At 41.1% G+C, this 19,131-nt stretch overlaps 2 protein-coding genes across 2 annotated transcripts in view; one reads left to right on the plus strand and one right to left on the minus strand.

The window, feature by feature from the left end:
- Positions 1-342: 342 nt before the first annotated feature.
- LOC140493866 (ribonuclease H-like) lies at positions 343-816 on the minus strand. The gene has a single exon (XM_072592858.1). The coding sequence runs from the start codon at positions 814-816 to the stop codon at positions 343-345; it is 474 nt and encodes a 157-aa protein (XP_072448959.1).
- A 2,185-nt stretch (positions 817-3,001) lies between these two features.
- LOC140493867 (astacin-like metalloendopeptidase) overlaps positions 3,002-19,131 on the plus strand; it is a 242,762-nt gene continuing 226,632 nt past the window's right edge. The window contains exons 1-3 of the mRNA XM_072592859.1: positions 3,002-3,070; positions 17,871-17,964; positions 18,043-18,070. Of these exons, the coding sequence (XP_072448960.1) occupies positions 17,905-17,964; positions 18,043-18,070 (88 nt within the window). The 5' untranslated portion in view covers positions 3,002-3,070; positions 17,871-17,904. The remainder of the gene's footprint in view (positions 3,071-17,870; positions 17,965-18,042; positions 18,071-19,131) is intronic.

A 19,131-nucleotide genomic window follows, 5' to 3' on the forward strand; every position in this document is an offset into this window, starting at 1 on the left:
AGGCAGCAGTGCTAACCACTGTGCCGCCCACAATGCCATGGTGTAATTGCATAAGAGTATATTGGATGCACACGGGGGCCAGGACCTTGTCATTCAATCTCCAGACGTCTTCCTCATCTGACATGGCCCCGTGCCTTTCACCTGGCGCATTCACCCTCAGGTATCAGCGTGCAGTTGGGTAATGCTTGTGGTGGGACCATCCTCAGCAAAGGTGGCAGACAAAGGATGGATGTCTACTGTCTCTCGAATTGATTGCACTTTTCCAGCAACACATTTTCAGCTCTGATCTCCAGCATCTGCAGTCCTCACTTTCTCCTAGCTTTGTCAGCAGCCTGGTTCCCCTTAAAAATGTGCCAACTCAAGATTCTGTTTATCTGGTTCCCTCTGGTGGGCCTTGACTTTCAGTACTGCAGCCACTGATAGGAGCTCACTGGCCTCCAGTAAGGTCTTTATTATCTGCCTATGCTTGACAGGGGTGCCACCTGTGGTGACAAAACTCTGTCTTCCCCAAACGGTCAAGTAATCATAGACAATCCCGAACACATATCTACAATCAGTGTAAATGTTAACCCTCTTCCCTGTCGCCTCCATGATGACCTGGATGAGGGCCGCTAACTGGGCTGACAGGCCTCCTTCAATTCTTCTCTCTCGGACAACTCGTAATTCCACTACTGCCCGTCCCGTTCCTGGCAAACCATTTACATATATCCACGAGCCATCCACAAACAGGGTCTCATCTGGTGCCTCCAGGGGTACACTCTTTATCCCACTTTTCTCTACTTCATCATCCACATTCCCACACATGTGGTTCACCATCGCCTTACATCCCTTCTGCTGGCTTTTCCCAGGTATCTCGTACAATGGTAATGGATTTTGTTGGTGGCAAAAGAATATCCTCTCATTTTGCACTTCTCATGTTAGAAACCATGCGTAATTTCCCCGTATTTAACATTTCTACGAGGGTGTGTTTAGTGTGCAAGATGACATTCCCGGTAATCAATAGGCTCACTGACCCTCACTGCCCATGCGGCACAGTCTAAAGCAGCTATACATCCGGACAAGCCGTTCAGTACAGGACTCTCAGCAGTAGAGTCGTACCCTATAGGTTGCTGTTTATCACGATGGAGCTGGGTTAATACTGCCGAATAAAAGCGTCCCTCTTCATTGCAGTAAATGTGGAAGTCTTTACTAGCATCTGGTAATCCCGGTCCCAGTGCTGACATTAACTCTGCTTTCAGTTTTGTACAGGAGCTGTCTTGCTCCAGTCCCCAGTCAACAGGGTCTGTTGCAGGTTTACCCCCTTTTACCAATCGCTTCATGGGCTCAACAACTTTGGCAAACTCAGGGATAAAATTCCTAGTAATTAACAAGCCCAAGACCTTTCTCACACCATGGACTGTCGCAGGCCGTGGCATCTGTTGTATAGCTGTCTTCCTGTCTGCAGGCATTTCTTTAATGCCTTGGGAAATTAAATGTCCCAAGTAAAGAACTCCAGTTTTCCCAATTTGAGCTTTCTTTGCGCTGGCTTTTAACCCTCTGTCCTGCAAGTATAGGACCTCCTGAAGTTTTGGTTTGGATTCAGAAGCCAGGAGGATGCCATTGACAAATTGGAGTATCGTACTGCTGTTGGGCAGGTCGATTTCCCTGAATACCTCCCTCATTACACTGAAAGATAGCTGGACTATGATAGAATCCTTGTGGAAGTCTGGACCAGGTATACTGTTTATACCCGACGTTAAATGCAAACTTATCTTGGGAGTCACAATGGAGGGGGATAGACCAGAATCCATTATCTATTACATTAAAGAATTTGTAGGTAGGGGAGAGCCCATTTAAGATTGTGGATGAACTGGCATCGATGGGGTGTAATTCAGGAATGACACCTTTGGGCTGTATAATCAATTGTGAGATGATAACGTCCGTCAGGTTTACTGACCGGCCATGTGGAAGAATTAGTAGTTTTTGTCGTCTCTGAGAATTCCCCTCTCCACTAATCCTTTCACAATTTCCACAACTGCACTTCTGGTTTCGGGTTTTATGGGGTATTGGCGGTGTGTCCTGTGTTCCAGACCCTCCATCACTATGGGATTGATTTTAATCAAGCCTGTATCTAATTTAGTCTCTGCCCATACCCCTGGGATGGAGGTGCAAATGACCTCAAAGCCATTATCCTCTAGCTGCCAATTGCGAGGAAGCGACTTGGACAGTGCTCAAGTGGCTTGCATAAGTCTCCATTCTTTCCTTTCTCCCATTGGGGCGGGGCCAGATTAATTCATTCTTCCCACAGTCTGTAAGGACTTTGTACTCCTTCATTAAATCATTTTCCATAATAGTTCCTTCCTTATTTTTACATACATAAAATTGCATTGGTATATGTATGTTACTGATTTCTAGTAGAGTGGTCTCACTCAAGTACACAGGGGTTTGTTGTCCATTAATCCCCTTCACATAAATTATTTGTTCATTGTGAGCAGGGGTAGATCAGTAATACATATGGAGGCTCCTGTGTCCACTAACATCTCATACTATCTATCCCTTACCAATGCAGACAACAGACACTTTCTCATTCGCTCTTACCAGGTCAACAGCTTCTATAGTTTGATCTGCTTTTGTCTAAAATCCTGCCCCAACTCCCAGGAGGTGGCCACCCCACCCAGGACCGTGAACAGGACTCTGCTCGCAGCACCAACTTGTTGTACTAAAATTAATAAAATTCAACTTTAGGAGCAAGTCAATCAAATTTAGTAGCAAGTCAATGAAATTGATTAAATCAAAAACTTGTGGGAGGGGCAGCATGATTCTGACCCTAACTGTGGGACTTGACCACACTGTCTCTCTCCGAACAACAGGTACAGTAGTTTTTATAGTCTGAATAGCATGTTCAACAAAAGCCGTGTGAAAGACGGTTTCTTGTATTCTGTGCATGCGCACAGAAATCATTCGTTGTGTTCTGCGCTTGCGCACACAGAGGTCACTGCTTCCCGGAACAGCCTACCATGCCGTTGTGTTCTGCGCATGCGCACACAGAGATCACTGGTTCCAGGAACGGCATGCAACAACATTGTATTCTGTAAGTATTTCTTCTTTAGTTAGTTTCTGTCTTCAAGCTGCTACCTGTATGTCTTGCTCTGTCTCAACGCACTATGATCTGTATATCTTTGTTTACTATGATCTGCTTGTATTGCTCGCAAAACAAAACTTTTCACAGTACTTGGATATATGTGACTGCGATAAATCAAATCAACCTTCCAACTGAATCCTCTACTACAATAGCTGTTCTATTCATCCTCCCCTCTTGTGTAGCAGACCCACCCATGGTACCATGAAGTTGGCGCCTACTGCTTTCCCTAGCATAGCCATGTCCCCAGCTGCATCCAAAATAGTATCTGTTAGAAAGGAGCATTGCCACAGGGGCCACGTTCCCTCTAAGTTTATCTCTGGATGTTCACTCCTTGAGCTAGCGCGTGACCTGCAACTTCAGAACTGGAAGTTGATGTGATCAGCTCGCTCATGTCAATTGTCATGCACAGAACCTTAGCATCTGTGTGCATGCACAGCCAGGCAGCTTGGTGAATGTTCCATCTGTTAGAAAAAGGTTAGCAGGGGACCCCTGCACTACAATGGCCACCATGCCCCTTCTGCCTGTTAGTCCTTGCCTGTGGTGTGACCATCTTCATTGAATCAGCATCACGGATGCTCGAGACTGAATTCATCTGAAGTTCTAGCCCTGAACTAGCTATGACTGGACACTTTGTGCACATTTTGTCGCCAGGATGGTTGAAGCTTCCATGATTTGCCACACAGTACACTTGGAGATATAACAAGTGAACTCTGCTGACATGACTTCCCTTGATGCCCTTAATTATTCATTTTTTCGAAAAACAATACTTATATAAGAATGTCAGTTAAATCCGCAATAGCTGTTTGTTTTATAAAAATCCATCCTGCCAGTTGGCAGACAGTCCTCAACAGTATCTCCTCTCAGTTATTAATATTGATTTTCTTGTGCTGTCATACTGATTTGAACTCAGCATGAGAAGTTTAAGATACTTTTTATATCATTGATCTCCCACACTCTTCTGTTTCAGTTCAGCTCATTTGCTGGCTCCGGTTGGAAGGCAAGCAAGTGGTTTAAGATTCTTGAATTTAATAGTGTCCATAGATATAGTATTTGCTCATGTGGAAATGTAGAACCCCAGAGTGCCGGTCATAAAATTAGAGCTGCCTCCTCAGAAATAATATTCTCATGTTTCGTTGAAATTCAAAACATCAGCTCAAGTTTCTCATTATAATTTTGCAGGTGCTTTGCTTTCAATTATCTAAACGATGCTCTTTACTCAAAAGAAAAGTTAAATTCTGAGGTACTAGATAATTTCCAACTAATTGACGTATTATACCATACCATTTGTATTTTAATTATGTTTTTCTTCAAATTGTTTAACAGACTCCACTAGAGACATGCTTTGTCACATAGTATTCTAACCAAGGAGATTATCCTATGCAATGCATAATCATGAGAAATTTAATTGTATCACTATTACCAAAGTTGGTGCATTACTGTTTTATTTATTAAGGTAAGATTCACTCTATTGACATTATGTCAGCAATTGTCATCCAAGAACAAGACTGAGAAAAATTAGAATGGAAAGAAACCTCCATTTTGATGCTTTCTTCTGAAATTTCCAGATCCTTTAATTCTCCAGTACAAAATCTCTTGCTGTAAAATTCCAGCAATTACAGACCAATATAAGTGGTTTTTGACCAGCACACATAATGGGTTTTTTTCTTTGCTCTAGATCTGACTGTATCAATGAGGCAGTCTGCTTTGTCCTTGGTGTCAAACTTGAGGTTTTCTTTCTTCAACCTGTGCCCCTTCGGATAAGTGGAGAGTATTCTATTGTATTCTTGACTTGTGCTTTGTAGATAGAGAGGACAGTGGGTGAGTTAATTGTTGTAGGCTTCTTAGCCTCTGATTCTGCAGCTACAATATTTTATATAGCTAGCTTAGTTCTATTTCTGGTCAGTAGAAATATCCAGAATGTTAGTCGGGCATTCAATACTGATTTTGCCATCAAACCTCAAGGGACCATGGTTGGGTTCTTGTTGGAGCTTGTTATTACCTAGCACTTGTAATGTGAATATTGTTTGCCACCTGTTAGCCCATACCTGGATATTGTTCAGGTGTCGGTGCATTTGGTCATCGACTGTTGCGTATCTGAGGAGGTTCATATGATAGTGGCAATTGCACAACCATCAGTGAACAGCCTTTCCGGACCTTCTGATGGATGGGGAAATGTTGGCTTGAAAAGAAAGAGAATTTGGGAGCATTATAGGGCCGCTATATGGTAATGGAGTGGTTGGAAGGGGACAGAGGATTCTAGGAAGGAGATAGGCCAACCATGGCTAACCATGGGAAGTTGTTGGTGCCATCAGGATGAAAGAAAAAAACAAATTAGTGGTAATTCGACGAATACAAAAGAAATCCCCCAAAAAGGATGAGAAAACTAAAATCATCCTAGGTTAAACCATCGATCATCTCGAAAACAGTCCTGTGTATTGGTAAGCCAGAAGATCACCATATCTCCAGTGATGGGAGAAGCTCAGAAGTAGAATCCTTCATGGTAACGTAAACTGGTATGGGAATTGGACCCACACTGTTGGTATTATCCAGCATCACAAACCAGCTGTCCATCCAACTGGGCTAATTGACTCTAGTAAGCTCGCAAGTACTATCAAGACAGTCAGCAAGGGATTCATTAAATATATAAAAAGGGAAGTCAAAGTATTTGTAGGCTACTTTAAAAGAGGCTGGACAAATAATAAGGAACCAGGAAATGGAAGAAGTTGAATAAATAGTCTTCACAGTAGATAGCAGTAATGGCATTACAAAATTGCTAAATATTCAAGGGTTAAAAGTAACACTGGAGTGGCTAAAGAGCAAAAATTCCTCTGAACTTGATGGGATGCATTGTAGGATATTAAAGGAAGGAGTGGGAAACACTGGTTGTAATCTTCTAGGAATCCTTAGATTCTGGATAAATTCCTGAAGATTGAAAAACTGTAACACCTTTCTTAGAAAAGGAAGAAAACAAAAAAAAAGCCAGTTATTTTAACATCTGTTATGGGAGCTGGGGTGCCAAGGCTGCAGAAAGAGGGGGATGTTCGTCAATTATAAAGAGTCTAAATGCAGCATTCACCTAATCAGAAATGTGCAGTGTGGCTTCATGAAGGAAAAATCATACCTGACAAATGTGCTGGAATTCTTTTAGGAGGTAACAAGTCAGATAAAAGAAAGACAGTGTATGTAATGTGTTTAGATTTTCAGAGGTGTTTATTGAGGTCCCACATTTGCCAATTTGGTTCAAGCCCATGGTGTTTGAGGTAATAAACAAGCACAGATAAGGATTACCTAATTAACAGAAGATTTGGATAAGGGGAACTTTTTTGAAGGTTATAACCTGTAACTAACTAGTGATGTGCTACATGTGCCACAATTACTTAAGATTAGAGACTTGGACGAGGAAGTGAATTTACTATAGCCAAGTTTGTGGATGACCCATAAAATAATAGGAAGGCAAATATTAAGGATGATGGTCTACAGAGATATAGACAGGTTAAGACAGCAGGCAAAAACTTAACAGAATATAGGGAAAAGTGAAGTTATGCTCTTTGGCAGGAAGAATAGTGGAACTCAAAATTATTTAAATAGCTCGAGAGACTGCAGAAAGCTACAGAACAGAGGGATTTAGACATCCTTGTCCATGAATCAAATCTAGCATCCATGATTAATAGGTAAGACAAGTAGAATGTTGCACTTTGTTCCCAAGGAATGGAGCATAAAAGTAGGGAGGTCTTGCTAAAATTATGCAAAGTACTAGTCAGACCACACCTGAAATACTCAAGTTTTGCTCTCCTTGTGCAAGGAAAGACACTGGTGTTTGAGGCAGTCCATAGCAGTTTCATTTGCCTGATATCAGATATGGAGGGACTCACTAATGAGGAATAGTTGAGTACATCGGTTGTATATTGGAATATAGATTGGGAAACAACTTTCTCGAAACATAAGATTTTTAAGGGATTTGAATTTTCTCTTGCAAGATAATCTAGTACCAAGAGGGCAAAATCTCAGAATAAGTGGTCAGCTGTTTAAGACTGATTGAAGACTTCCCAGCATAATGAATCTATGGAATTCTTTAGTGCAATAAAGGCTGTGTCATTAAGTATACTTAAGAGACTGGTGAATAAATCAGCAAGGGGATCAAGGAAGCTGTTTCGCCAGCATTGTTGCAAATTTCCAGCATCTGCAGCATTTTCCTTTATAAAATGGACTCAAGGGTTATGGGCAAAGGCAGGAAAGTGGAATTAAGAATTCAGATCAGTCTTGGACTCACTGAATAGCAGAGCAGACTCGGGTTGAATGACCTCCTACTCCTGCATCATATGGTCATTATTAATGTAGATTGCAACGCTTAGGTTTGGGACTCTACCTTGAGGAATGTCTGCAGAAAGATCCTGGAAGTGACATCACTGAACTCCAATTATCTCAGTCAGCATTCTTTGGCAGGTGTGACTCCAATGAGCACAGTCCTCTCTACTCTTCTCTCCCTACATCCATCCTTCACATTCCTGTTGACTGCAGTTTTGCCAGAGCTCCTCAATGTAAATGGCATTTGCTCAGTTCACCAGTAGAATTCAGCTATATGTTCCATGTTTGGACCAAATAGTGTATGAGGTTCTACATTATTTAGAAACTTTATTTTTAAATTATAGGAAGATTGGATTTAGTTTCCAGTTTTGTGACAGTCTCATTTTATAAAAAAATCAGCAATCCTTTTGAATAATCAGTCTTTTTAAAAAGCCTTTTTCCAAGAAATCAGTATTTTCTTTTTAGCCATGAAAGGTAATTGCTTGGATGTTTGCTGACTTGATTTGTACAGCCCAGAGAGGAAGGTCCCGAACAGCTTCATTCAGAAAGAAGCATGTTACCATTCAGGGTATCTCTGAAAGCTCTTATAAGTAGACATTTTTTTTCCTAAAAGCATTGTGTGACTGCAGAAATTTACTGAAACAAAACTGATCATAATTTGCTAGTTGAAAGTGAGCTTTAGCTTGGAGATGAGGGGGTGCTTTCACTCAGGTTTGGGGGTCTTTGAGTAGTTGGGGCAAAGGGGTTGAATCTTTCTTTATTCAAAATCAACTATTGCAAATAGACCTTGTAATATAGTGTTTATGTTATATACTTTTCAGTACACTGATTTTTACAAATGTGCTTAGTGACACCAAAATTGGAGGTGTAGTGGACAGCGAAGAGGGTTACCTCAGATTACAACAGGATCTAGATCAGATGAGCCAGTGGGCTGAGAAGTGGCAGATGGAGTTTAATTCAGATAAATGCGAGTTGCTGCATTTTGGGAAAGCAAATCTTAGCAGGACTTATACACTTAATGGTAAGGTCCTAGGGAGTGTTGCTGAACAAAGAGACCTTGGAGTGCAGGTTCATAGCTCCTTGAAAGTGGAGTCGCAGGTAGATAGGTTAGTGAAGAAGGCGTTTGGTATGCTTTCCTTTATTGGTCAGAGTATTGAGTGCAGAAGTTGGGAGGGCATGTTGTGGCTGTACAGGACATTGGTTAGGCCACTGTTGGAATATTGCATGCAATTATGGTCTCCTTCATATTGGAAAGATGTTGTGAAACTTGAAAGGGTTCAGAAAAGATTTACAAGGATGTTGCCAGGGTTGGAGGATTTGAGGTATAGGGAGAGGCTGAACAGGCTGGGGCTGTTTTCCCTAGAGTGTCGGAGGCAGAGGGGTGACCTTAAAGAGGTTTACAAAATCATGAGGGGCATGGATAGGATAAATAGGCAAAGTCTTTTTCCTGGGGTCGGGGAGTCCAGAACCAGAGGGCATAGGTTGAGGGTGAGAAGGCAAAGCTATAAAAGACACTTAAGGGGCAACTTTTTCACGGGGTGGTACGTGTATGGAATGAGCTGCCAGAGGAAGTGGTGGAGGCTGGTACAATTGCAACATTTAAGAGGGTATTTGGATGAGTATATGAATAGGAAGGGTTTGGAGGGATATGGGTCAGGTGCTGGCGGGTGGAACTCGATTGGGTTGGGATATCTGATCGGCATGGACAAGTTGGACCGAAGGGTCTGTTTCCATTCTGTACATCTGTATGACTCTATGACTGACCTCCATTTGGTAAACGAGAAAAATAGGTTTTATCATCTATCGATCGAACTTGTACAGTTATCAGCTGGGATCAAAACAGCATAGGTCTCATGAGCCATTATTCACTTTGGCTACTTGGTAAGCTGCATACATGCAAGATTCCAATTGAGACTACTTCTTCCATCAAAACACTCTCAGATACATTCTAACCAGGGAAATTCCCTCAAGCACCGCTTTTTCTTCAGAATCTCAAATCTCAAATGTAAGTAGGATGTCAACTCTTCCACTTTTCCCCCATCTTCTCCACTCATTTTTTGTTTTGAAGCTACCACATGAATATCCTGAAAAGGGAAGGTGCCAGGTGTAATTTAGGGAATGAAGCCAGGTGAGTGAAGATGTGACATTGGGAAGAATTTTGTCATTGGCCATGATTCACTAATATTTGAGGTAGTTTATAGTTGAGTTCAAAGACAGACTGGAAATAAAGATTCTGAATTGTGCATAGGCTCCTGATTTTTTTTAAAGAACGTAATAAGACAGGATCTGAACAAAGTGAACTGGGAGCACTTACTTGTAGGAAAATCCACACCAGGAGTGGGAGACTTGAAAAATGCTAATAATAAGAGTGCAGGATCAACATGAAGTAGCAGTGTTGGTGGTTTAGAGAAAGCACTTGGAAGATGGATGTGGGAATACAGGATAATCCAATAAGTTTTGCTGAAGTGGTAAAGGAAAGCACAGTGGAAGCAAAACGATACAACAGAATGTACAACCTGATCAGGGATTGGATGAGAAGAAAGTACCAGACCTCTTTAAAGAATTTACTTGGAAGGTTAAGGTTTACTTGTATATGGCAGGAGGAGCGGGTAAAGAAATTAATTTTAAGAGATACAAGAGCAAGTCCTTCTTTGGTGAGGGATAAGGTGATATGTAATTCAGAAGGAGTATTGCCAGAAAAAGTGGTAAATGTGGAATTTATGGTGAAATGAGAAGTGTTCAGTTTTTAAGTGAGGTTGGAGAGCTCAGTGAACAGTGGAGAAGTGGTGGTAAGAGTACTGGGAATTCTCTTCATTCCATGAATACAATTTGTCCTTGGTAATGATACAGCTGGTTCATAAGTGGCTGTGATGCCAACTGTCATTAAAAAGCCAGTGGAAAATCAGGCAACTGAGGTATTACAGGACATGGATCTTGGGATTTTTCCTGACTGATAATAAGGTCACAAAACCACGGGTTGGAGCAGGAGGAGAAATCAAAGAATAAAGGAAAGGAAATTGTCATAGATTGTTTGATCAAATGGTTAAGAAAAAAACAAGAATAGGGAGAGGACAAAGTGAATATTTGTAGTTTAGAGAAATAACTGACTTACAACTGAAAGATAAAAAACCTCAGCAATTGTATCAAAAGTTTACATTAAAGAAGAATGAGTGTATCCCAAAACATTACCATCTTAAAACTAACATCTTGATGAGGAAATGGAGACCATCACATATTCAGCTGGATAAGAAATGGTTAGAAGTTCATCATGTTGTATTACCAATGGATTCATAGAAACAAAGTTTTGAGGGTAGCACATGAATTACTAGTAGGCAGTCATTTGGGAATAAGGAAAATATTTTTATTGGCTTGGACTGCATAGAGATACAGTTGAGTTTTGCTGGACAAGAAGGGCTTATGCCTGAAACGTCGATTCTCCTGCTCCTTGGATGCTACCTGACCTGCTGCACTTTTCCAGCAACACATTTTTCAGCTCTGTCACATGTGTCAGTTAATTGGAAAACCTCAGGCAACAATAAAACCAACATCCTTGATACCCATTCCCGCATTTGAGAAATGTTTTACAAGGGTCTTAATTGATTGTTTAGGACCCATCCCTAAAACAAAAAAAATGGGAATCATTATTTGTTGACCATAATGGATGTGTCTACTATACTTCCAGAGGTCATTCCATTTGCAATATCACAGCTAACAGAGTTGTACAAGAGAAATTATTCAAGGAAGTTATGGGTGCCTTTGGAATGAAACAATTGAAATCCTTTGCATACCATCCAGAATCGCAGGGAGCATTAGAACGGTGGCATCAAACTTTAAAGACCATGTTGATTGCTTACATTAAAGACTGTCCAGAGGACTTGGATAAAAGAAATCCATTTGTACTTTTTGCAATTAGGGATGCAACAAATTATCAACCAAATTCAGTCCATTTTAGTTAGTGTTTGGGACTGAAGTAAGAGGACCACTGAACTTAATTAAGGAGAAATTGGCGTGTCAAGAGTTCACAGACCACATATAGTGATTGCCAAATTTTAGGGAAAAATTAAATAGAATGAGTGGGCTGGCTAGGCAGCATTTAACAGAATGTGCCACAAGGATCGGTGCTGGGTCCACTGCTTTTCGTCATTTATATAAATGATTTGTATGTGAACATAGGAGGCATGATTAGTTAGTTTGCAGATGACACCAAAATTGGAGGGGTAGTGGACAGTGAAGAAGTTTACCTCAGAGTACAACAGGATCTTGATCAGATGGGCCAGTGGGCTGAGGAGTGGCAGATGGGATTTAATTTAGATAAATGTGAGGTGCTGCACTTTGGAAAAGCAAATCAGAAGAGGACTTATACACTTAATGGTAAAGTCTTAGGGAATGTTGCTGAATAAAGAAACCTTGGAGGTTCAGGTTCCTTGAAAGTAGAATCACAGGTAGATAGGATAGTGAAGAAGGCATCTGGTATGCTTTCCTTTATTGGTCAGAGCATTGAGTATAGGAGTTGGGAGGTCATATTGCGGCTTTGCAGGACATTGGTTTGGCAACATTTGGAATATTGCATGCAAATCTGGTCACCTTCCTATCGGAAAGATGTTGTGAAACTTGAAAGGGTTCAGAAAAGATTTACAAGGATATTACCAGGGTTGAAGGATTTGAGCTGTAGGGAGATGCTGAATAGTCTGAGGCTGTTTTCCCTAGAGCATCAGAGACAGAGGGGTGACCTTACAGAGGCATGAGGGGCATGGATAGGATAAACAAGATCTTTTCTCTGGGTAGGGGTAGTCCGGAACTACAGAGGGAATAGGTTTAGGGTGAGAGGAGAAAGATATAAAAGAGACGTACGGGGCAATTTATTTCACACAGAGAGAGTGGTGCATGTATGGAATGAGCTGCCAGAGGAAGTAGTGGAGGCTAGTACAATTACACCATTTAAAAAGGCTGCTGGATGGGTTTATGAATAGGAAGAGTTTAGAGGAATATGGGCCAAATGCTGGCAAATGGGACTAGATATCTGGTCAGACTGGATGAATTGGACCAAAGGGTCTGTCTCTGTGCTGTACATCTCCATGAATCCTTAAATCAAATTTTGCTGATGGAGTTAGTGCAAGTGTTATAGAATCAGTGAGCCTTTGAAAGAAAAGTTTAGTGGGCCTTACTAAATTGAAAGGAGATTGAGTGAGGTGAATTATTTGATAAGAATGCCAGATAGAAAGAAATCTCGGAGTCTGTCATGTGCATATGCTCAAAAGGTATTTTTCTAGGAAAGCAAAGTCAATCCGAATGTGTTACAAGTTACAACACAGAGTGAAGAGCCAGGTTCAGATGATTCTGAATTGGAAATTCATCAAAATAGATTGGACAACAAGGAAGTTCTCAAAAATTGGGATAAACTATTGACTTACCTTCCAGAGGAAAATGAAAGAGTTATTACTATCATATGGGGAGATATGTCGGGAAATACTGGGAAGTACTAATTTAATTATGCATGGCGCAGACATAGAAAATGATGTTCCCGTTAACCAAACGTCCTTGCAGGCTTAACCATCTAAAGTTGGCACAGGACCAAAAAGAGATTGAACACATGCTCAATAGCAATATAGCCAAATTGAATTGCAGTAAATGGAGCTCACCCAGACTAACAGTGTCAAAAGCAGATGGTACCCAGCAATTATGGTGAGTGGACTATCGTGAAGCCAATGCAATTACAAAGTCTGATTCATAGCCTGTTCTGTGTTTGGAAAACTGTATTGAGAAGGTGGAACAAGCAACTTGTATTTTTAAGATGGACTTGCTTAGAGGATACTGACAGATATTTTTATCCAAAATAGAGAAGGCAATTTTGACTTTCTTGAAACTGAATGCACTGTACCAATTTAAAATCATACCACTTGGTATGAAAAATGCATCACCACATTTCAAAGACTAACCAATAAAGTATTTTCTGGATTAATCAATTGTATGGTATATATCGATGACCTGGTGATTTTTGGTCACACTTGGAAGGAACATTTTCAGCATCTATCGGATTTGTTCAGTCAATTTCAGGTGGCAGGCTTGGTGATAAACCTAACTAAGAGTGAGTTCACAAAAGCCAAGTTACATTCTTTGACCATGCTATTGGTCATGGATGGTTTGCTCCACGGGATGTGAAAACAAAAGTTATTGCCCATACCATCGATGTAGAGGGCAGTACTACGATTCCTAAGATTGAGTGGTTTTTACGGAACTTCATACTGGGAATTTTAGCAGTGTGGTTACTGCACTAACTGACTTGATGAAATGCAGAACATTTCAGTGGATGATGGACTATTATAAGACATTTGACAGCCTAAAGGCTGTCCCAGTGTTAGCCACACCTAATTACGCAAAGCAATTCAACGAGGCTATGGATGTGAGTGATGTGACTGTCGGTGCTCTACTCTTGTAAGAAGACAATGAGAAAATAGAAATACCTATTGAGTATTTTTCCAGAACATTCATTGATCATCAAGGAAATATTCCATGATTGAAAAGGAGATCTTGAGCTTGGTGTAGGCAGCACAACATTTTAAGATTTATTTTGCCAATAACATGTCTGAGACAATTGTATATACTGATTATAACCCCTTATTTTTGGAGAAAGTTAACAACCAAAATTCCAGACTATTTAGATGGAGCTTATTATTGCAACCATTCAATTTTAAAATTATACACATGGCAGAACTAGAGAGCAGAATTGCTGACACATTGTTGTGACTTTGAAGAAATTGGGAGGTGTTCGGTGGTGAGAGTAAATGGACTGAAATTGTAAATCTCGACTCGGGGGGGCGGGGGGGCGGTGTGTGCGGAATCTCTCTATTCCGAGAGATTGGTCAAATGAATCACTAGGAATACGATCTATTTCAGCAAGGTTCACCAGTTTATTATGATGTCGGGCACAGGTTTGTCCAACAATACAGAGGTTAACAGCTTCTATGTTCCTTGGAGAAAGCTGCACAATTGAATTTGAACAATAAGCCATTATTATATGTTTTTAAGGTACAGTACAACCTTAATTTGATCCTCAAAATAGACTGTTCTAGAGAATCTTTGCATGTTAGACTCAGTGTAATGTATACGTATTGTCATGTACTAATAACATAAGGTTAAGGGTTTTTAAAAATGAAGCCGTTTTTGTATATTGACGATTCATTTTCTTTTAAGGAGGAGGTGTGACAATGCTGTGGCTTTAAGAGGTGCATTTTGTCCTAGTTTCTTTTGAGAGAGAATGAAGGAGAGAAACTGAGCAGTCTATGGTTATGTAAGCAGCTTGTCAAGCCTTGGGTTTTGTTTTAAAAGTTGGAAACATAGAAGCAGCCTGGTTGGGTGTGGCCAGCTCTAACAGACAAAGATTTCTAGTTTTCCTTTAAATTCAGCAGAGCCATGAAGAGCCTATTTTCTTCCCTGTCTCTCTCAGTTACAACTAGAAGCTCAGATTTTTCTTCCAACTGCATTCATTGTATGTAAGAAAATTGTTTTCTGAATTTGCCTTTTTGACAAGGGGTATGTGTATAGGATGTTACTGTATTGGAACAGTTAATTAGTAATTCTTACTTTATCTATTATTCTGTTTAATTATTCTAAGTTCATTTTTCTTTTGTTGTATTTTAACTATTGTGTTTTGCTTAACGTTGAGCAGTTTGACCTGTCAAATTGCATCTGGAACACAGCACTTAATGTTTGCTTTTGAGGGGGTCTGGTCTGTTCCAGAACATGTGAACCCCTCGACATTGAAGTATTTAGCTGAACGTTTGAAATGCCATAGCAAACATGGCTACAAGCCCAGTGCTGGAAAATTCTATTAGAATAGATGTTTAATGATCAGTGTCTAGATTAGAGTGGTGCTGGAAAAGCACAGCAGGTCAGACAGCATCCAAGGAGCAGGAAAATTGACGTTTCAGGCAAAAGCCCTTCCTCAGAAAAGTAGGCAGGGAGTCTCCAGGGTGGAGAGATAAATGGGGGTGGGGGGGAGGGGGGGGTAGGTGTGGAGCTGGGGAAAAGTAGCAAAGAGTACAATATGTGGATGGAGGTGGGGATGAAGGTGATAGGTCAGGGAGGAGGGTGGGAGAGGGTAGCAAAGAGTATAATGGGTGGATGGGGGTGGGGATGAAGGTGATAGGTCAGAGAGGAGGGTGGAACAGATAGGTGGGATGGAAAATTGGTAGGTAGGACAGGTCAGGAGGATGGTGCTGAGCTGGAAGGTTGGAACTGGGGTAAGGTGGGGGCAAGGGAAATGAGGAAACTGATGAAGTCCATATTGATGCCCTGGGGTTGAAGTGCTCCGAGTCAGAAGATGAGGCGGTGGAGGAGGCTCAGGACCTGCGTGTCCTCAGTAGAGTGGGAGGGGGAGTTGAAATGTTGGGCCACAGGGCGGTGGGGTTGATTGGTGCGGGTGTCCCGGAGATGTTCCCTAAAGCGCTCTGCAAGAAGGCATCCAGTCTCCCCAACGTAGAGGAGACTGCATCAGGAGCAACGGATACAATAAATGACATTGATGGATGTGCCGGTGAAACTTTGTTGGATGTGGAAAGCTCCTTTGGGGCCTTGGATGGAGGTGACAGGGGAGGTGTGGGTGCAGGTTTTGCAATTCCTGCAGTGGCAGGGGAAGGTGCCAGGAGGGGAGGGTGGTTGTTGGGGGGCATGGACCTGACCAGGTAGTCACAGAGGGAACGGTCTTTGCGGAAAGGGGTGGGGAGGGAAATATATCCCTGGTGGTGGGGTCTGTTTGGAGATGGCGGAAACGTTGGTGGATGATGCGGTTTATGCAAAAGTTGGTCGAGTGGAAGGTGAGGACCTTGGGGTCCTTGTTACGGTTGGAGGGGTGAGGCTTGAGGGTGGAGGTGCAGGATGTGGATGAGATGCGTTGAAGGGCATCTTCAACCACATGGGAAGAGAAATTGAAGGAGGTAATCTGGTGTGTTCTATGGTGGAACTGGACCTCCTGGGAGAAGATACAGCGGAGGTGGTGGAAATGGGAATATGGGATAGCATTTTTGCAGGAGGTAGGGTGGGAAGAGGTGTAATCTAGGTAGCTATGGGAATCGGTGGATTTGTAAAAAATGTCACTGCCAAGTCGGTCGTCATTGATGACCAGTGTAGACATGTTTGGCCAAAGGGTCTTTTTCCATTCGGTGTAAACTAACTGACATTGTTACAGTGCATGGAATCCCAAGGAATCCTCAGTGCTCCCTCAATCTACTTAGCGTTTGCTCTCCCATTACCCACTCTACTTGGTCCTCCACTTTGTATCCCCTTCTCTTTTCTGGTGCATATGTCACCCTACCTACTGCCCTCTACCACTTGCCAACTTGCATCCCTCCAAAAAAAAAACACCTCGGAACTGTGATCAGCAAGGCAGTGTGAGAATGAGGCAGACAGTGAGATTACAAACACGGCAGACAAATGTTGGAATGGGGCAGAAAAAACTGACTAGATATTTGCAAAACTTTTCATTCACACAAGCATGTCACTGATGTCAAGGCACTAACTGAGTGGATGATAAACAGTACTCTGCAGTTGTCAATAAATGAGTTCTTGTTTAGCTTTGTTATTTCATTCCTACTTGTTTCATCACCCTTCCCGTAATACTTAATTGAGACAGGCATAGCATTTGACAACTTGAACTCCATGTACAAATGCGTACAAATTCTACAAGCTCCATCTTTCATTTTTCCCTTTGTATAGTAGAGTTGTATAATGTAGATGTTTCCTTGCCAGTCACCCAGCATACTAGGTGTGAAATATGGAAACAAAATGACAACTATGTAACCACATTGAGAAAAAGGCAACATATCATGAATGTTAGAAATATGAAATAAAAACAAAGTGCTGAAAATACAGGTAGTCAACCTTTTATTCGAAATCCTGAAATCCAAAAAGTTCCAAAATCCGAAGGTTATTTTCGTGAAGTTTTTATCTCATTAACAAGGTTGTTTGGTGTGCAAACCGTTAGCCCAACTCCACACCCACTAGATGCATGTAACTCAGATGCAAACTAGGTGGGGGGAGGGTGGCTAAGCACTGGCAGGCCTGAATTCTACCTCCGGGCCCGTCGTACTCACTGTGAGTCTGCTGTTCGGTAAGATTTTTTAAAGTTTCACTGTTAAACTGTCACTTATTCCGAAATTTGAAAAATTCCAAATGCTGAAAACCAGCTGGTCCTGAGCATTTTGGATAAAGGATTGTGTACCTGTACTTTGTATGTCCAGAAACATTTGTAGCAAGAGGGACACTTAACACCAAAAGTTGAATAGAACTGATCTTCATATTTAAATTGGACATTCCCAAATGCTCAACCATATTCTGGGTTTTGTGTGAGTAATACCCTTGTTCAAAATCTCTGTTGTAGAGCCCCAAGTGATTATTTGTACTTTATTGTCCACAACATTAAACAAGTTCCATCTTTCTCAATTATCAGGTGCAGCTGGGGGTTTATATAGTGCTGAGCACAGATGGAGTTCATCATTGCAATACTTTTGACTTTATCCCTTGTGTGCATCCACTTACAAATGGTAAGAGATGAGCAAGATAAAATTGATTACTTTTTGGGTAAACCATAACCTTTGTAACACCAATTTATTTTCTTACAGGTGACAAATAACAATTCAGACATGCAAGGTTTGTATTTTATATAACCTTTCAGTTAAACTTATTGTGAAATCCATACATGAAACTAACAATGAATTAAGTGAAGATTATTCTGGACAATAATTGATGAATGTTAAAGTTTTGGGAAGGCTGCAGTAGGGATTTTCTGGACCAAATTTACTAGACTGGTACTAGAGATAAGAGATGAGAATCATGGAAAGAGTGGAGAAGTTGGTGTTGCTCTAAGTAGATGATTTTTAATTGGATTTGGTAGAGTTGTTCAATCCTGATTAGTTTGAATAAGCAAGGATTAAGTAACTGCTTTAAAGCAGTGACATCTGAACTTTCTTTTAAACTTAAATTTTGATTTTTCAGTGCGCAAGCAGAAAAGATGGGGTAGTAGATTATTACCAAAAAAGAATTGGTTAATGCTTCAAAAGAAAAAAACAGGGCTGTGGAGAAATTAGAGCATTGGGATTAAATGGATAGGTATAGCTGTCTTCAGTGAGATCACTTCTTCTGTGCAACAACAAATGAGCCCTTTAGACCACAGTCCCACTCAGCTCTCTGCATTTGCTTTACTGAAATTCCTAATTAACCCACACTATCTTGACTGCCTCCCACCATTCATGGCAGTAAATGTAGATATTTACATTTGAATTCTGAGATGTTCCAATCTGTTCTCTCATTTTACTTCCTATATTGTATGTTTCCTACAAATACCTCTTTTTAATGTTAATGGTACAAGGAAAACTGGTCCAAACCTGCTTCTGAATTGGCAATTCATTGAAAGAGACTCAAGATTGAGCTTTAAGTAAATGTTTATTTCTCAGAGTAGTTCTCTCCTAATTACTTACCATTAAGCTGCCATTGGACTTAACATACCGAAGAATGGTGGTGCAGTGTGGAACATTTTGATGTTTATATCTGATTTTAAGTGCCTGACAGAGACATGATTCTGTGCCTGAGTAGGGATTTTCAGGGCGGAGCTCAGTCTTATATAGTGTCTTGTGAACACTTGTGTTTTTATGTTCAGGTTCTTTGGTGGTTGTTGGCTATTGGCTATTGAGAGGCTTGCTACAGCATCTCAG

The sequence above is a fragment of the Chiloscyllium punctatum genome, chromosome 22 (genome assembly GCF_047496795.1).
Source record: "Chiloscyllium punctatum isolate Juve2018m chromosome 22, sChiPun1.3, whole genome shotgun sequence".
Classification (NCBI taxonomy): Eukaryota; Metazoa; Chordata; class Chondrichthyes; order Orectolobiformes; family Hemiscylliidae; genus Chiloscyllium; species Chiloscyllium punctatum.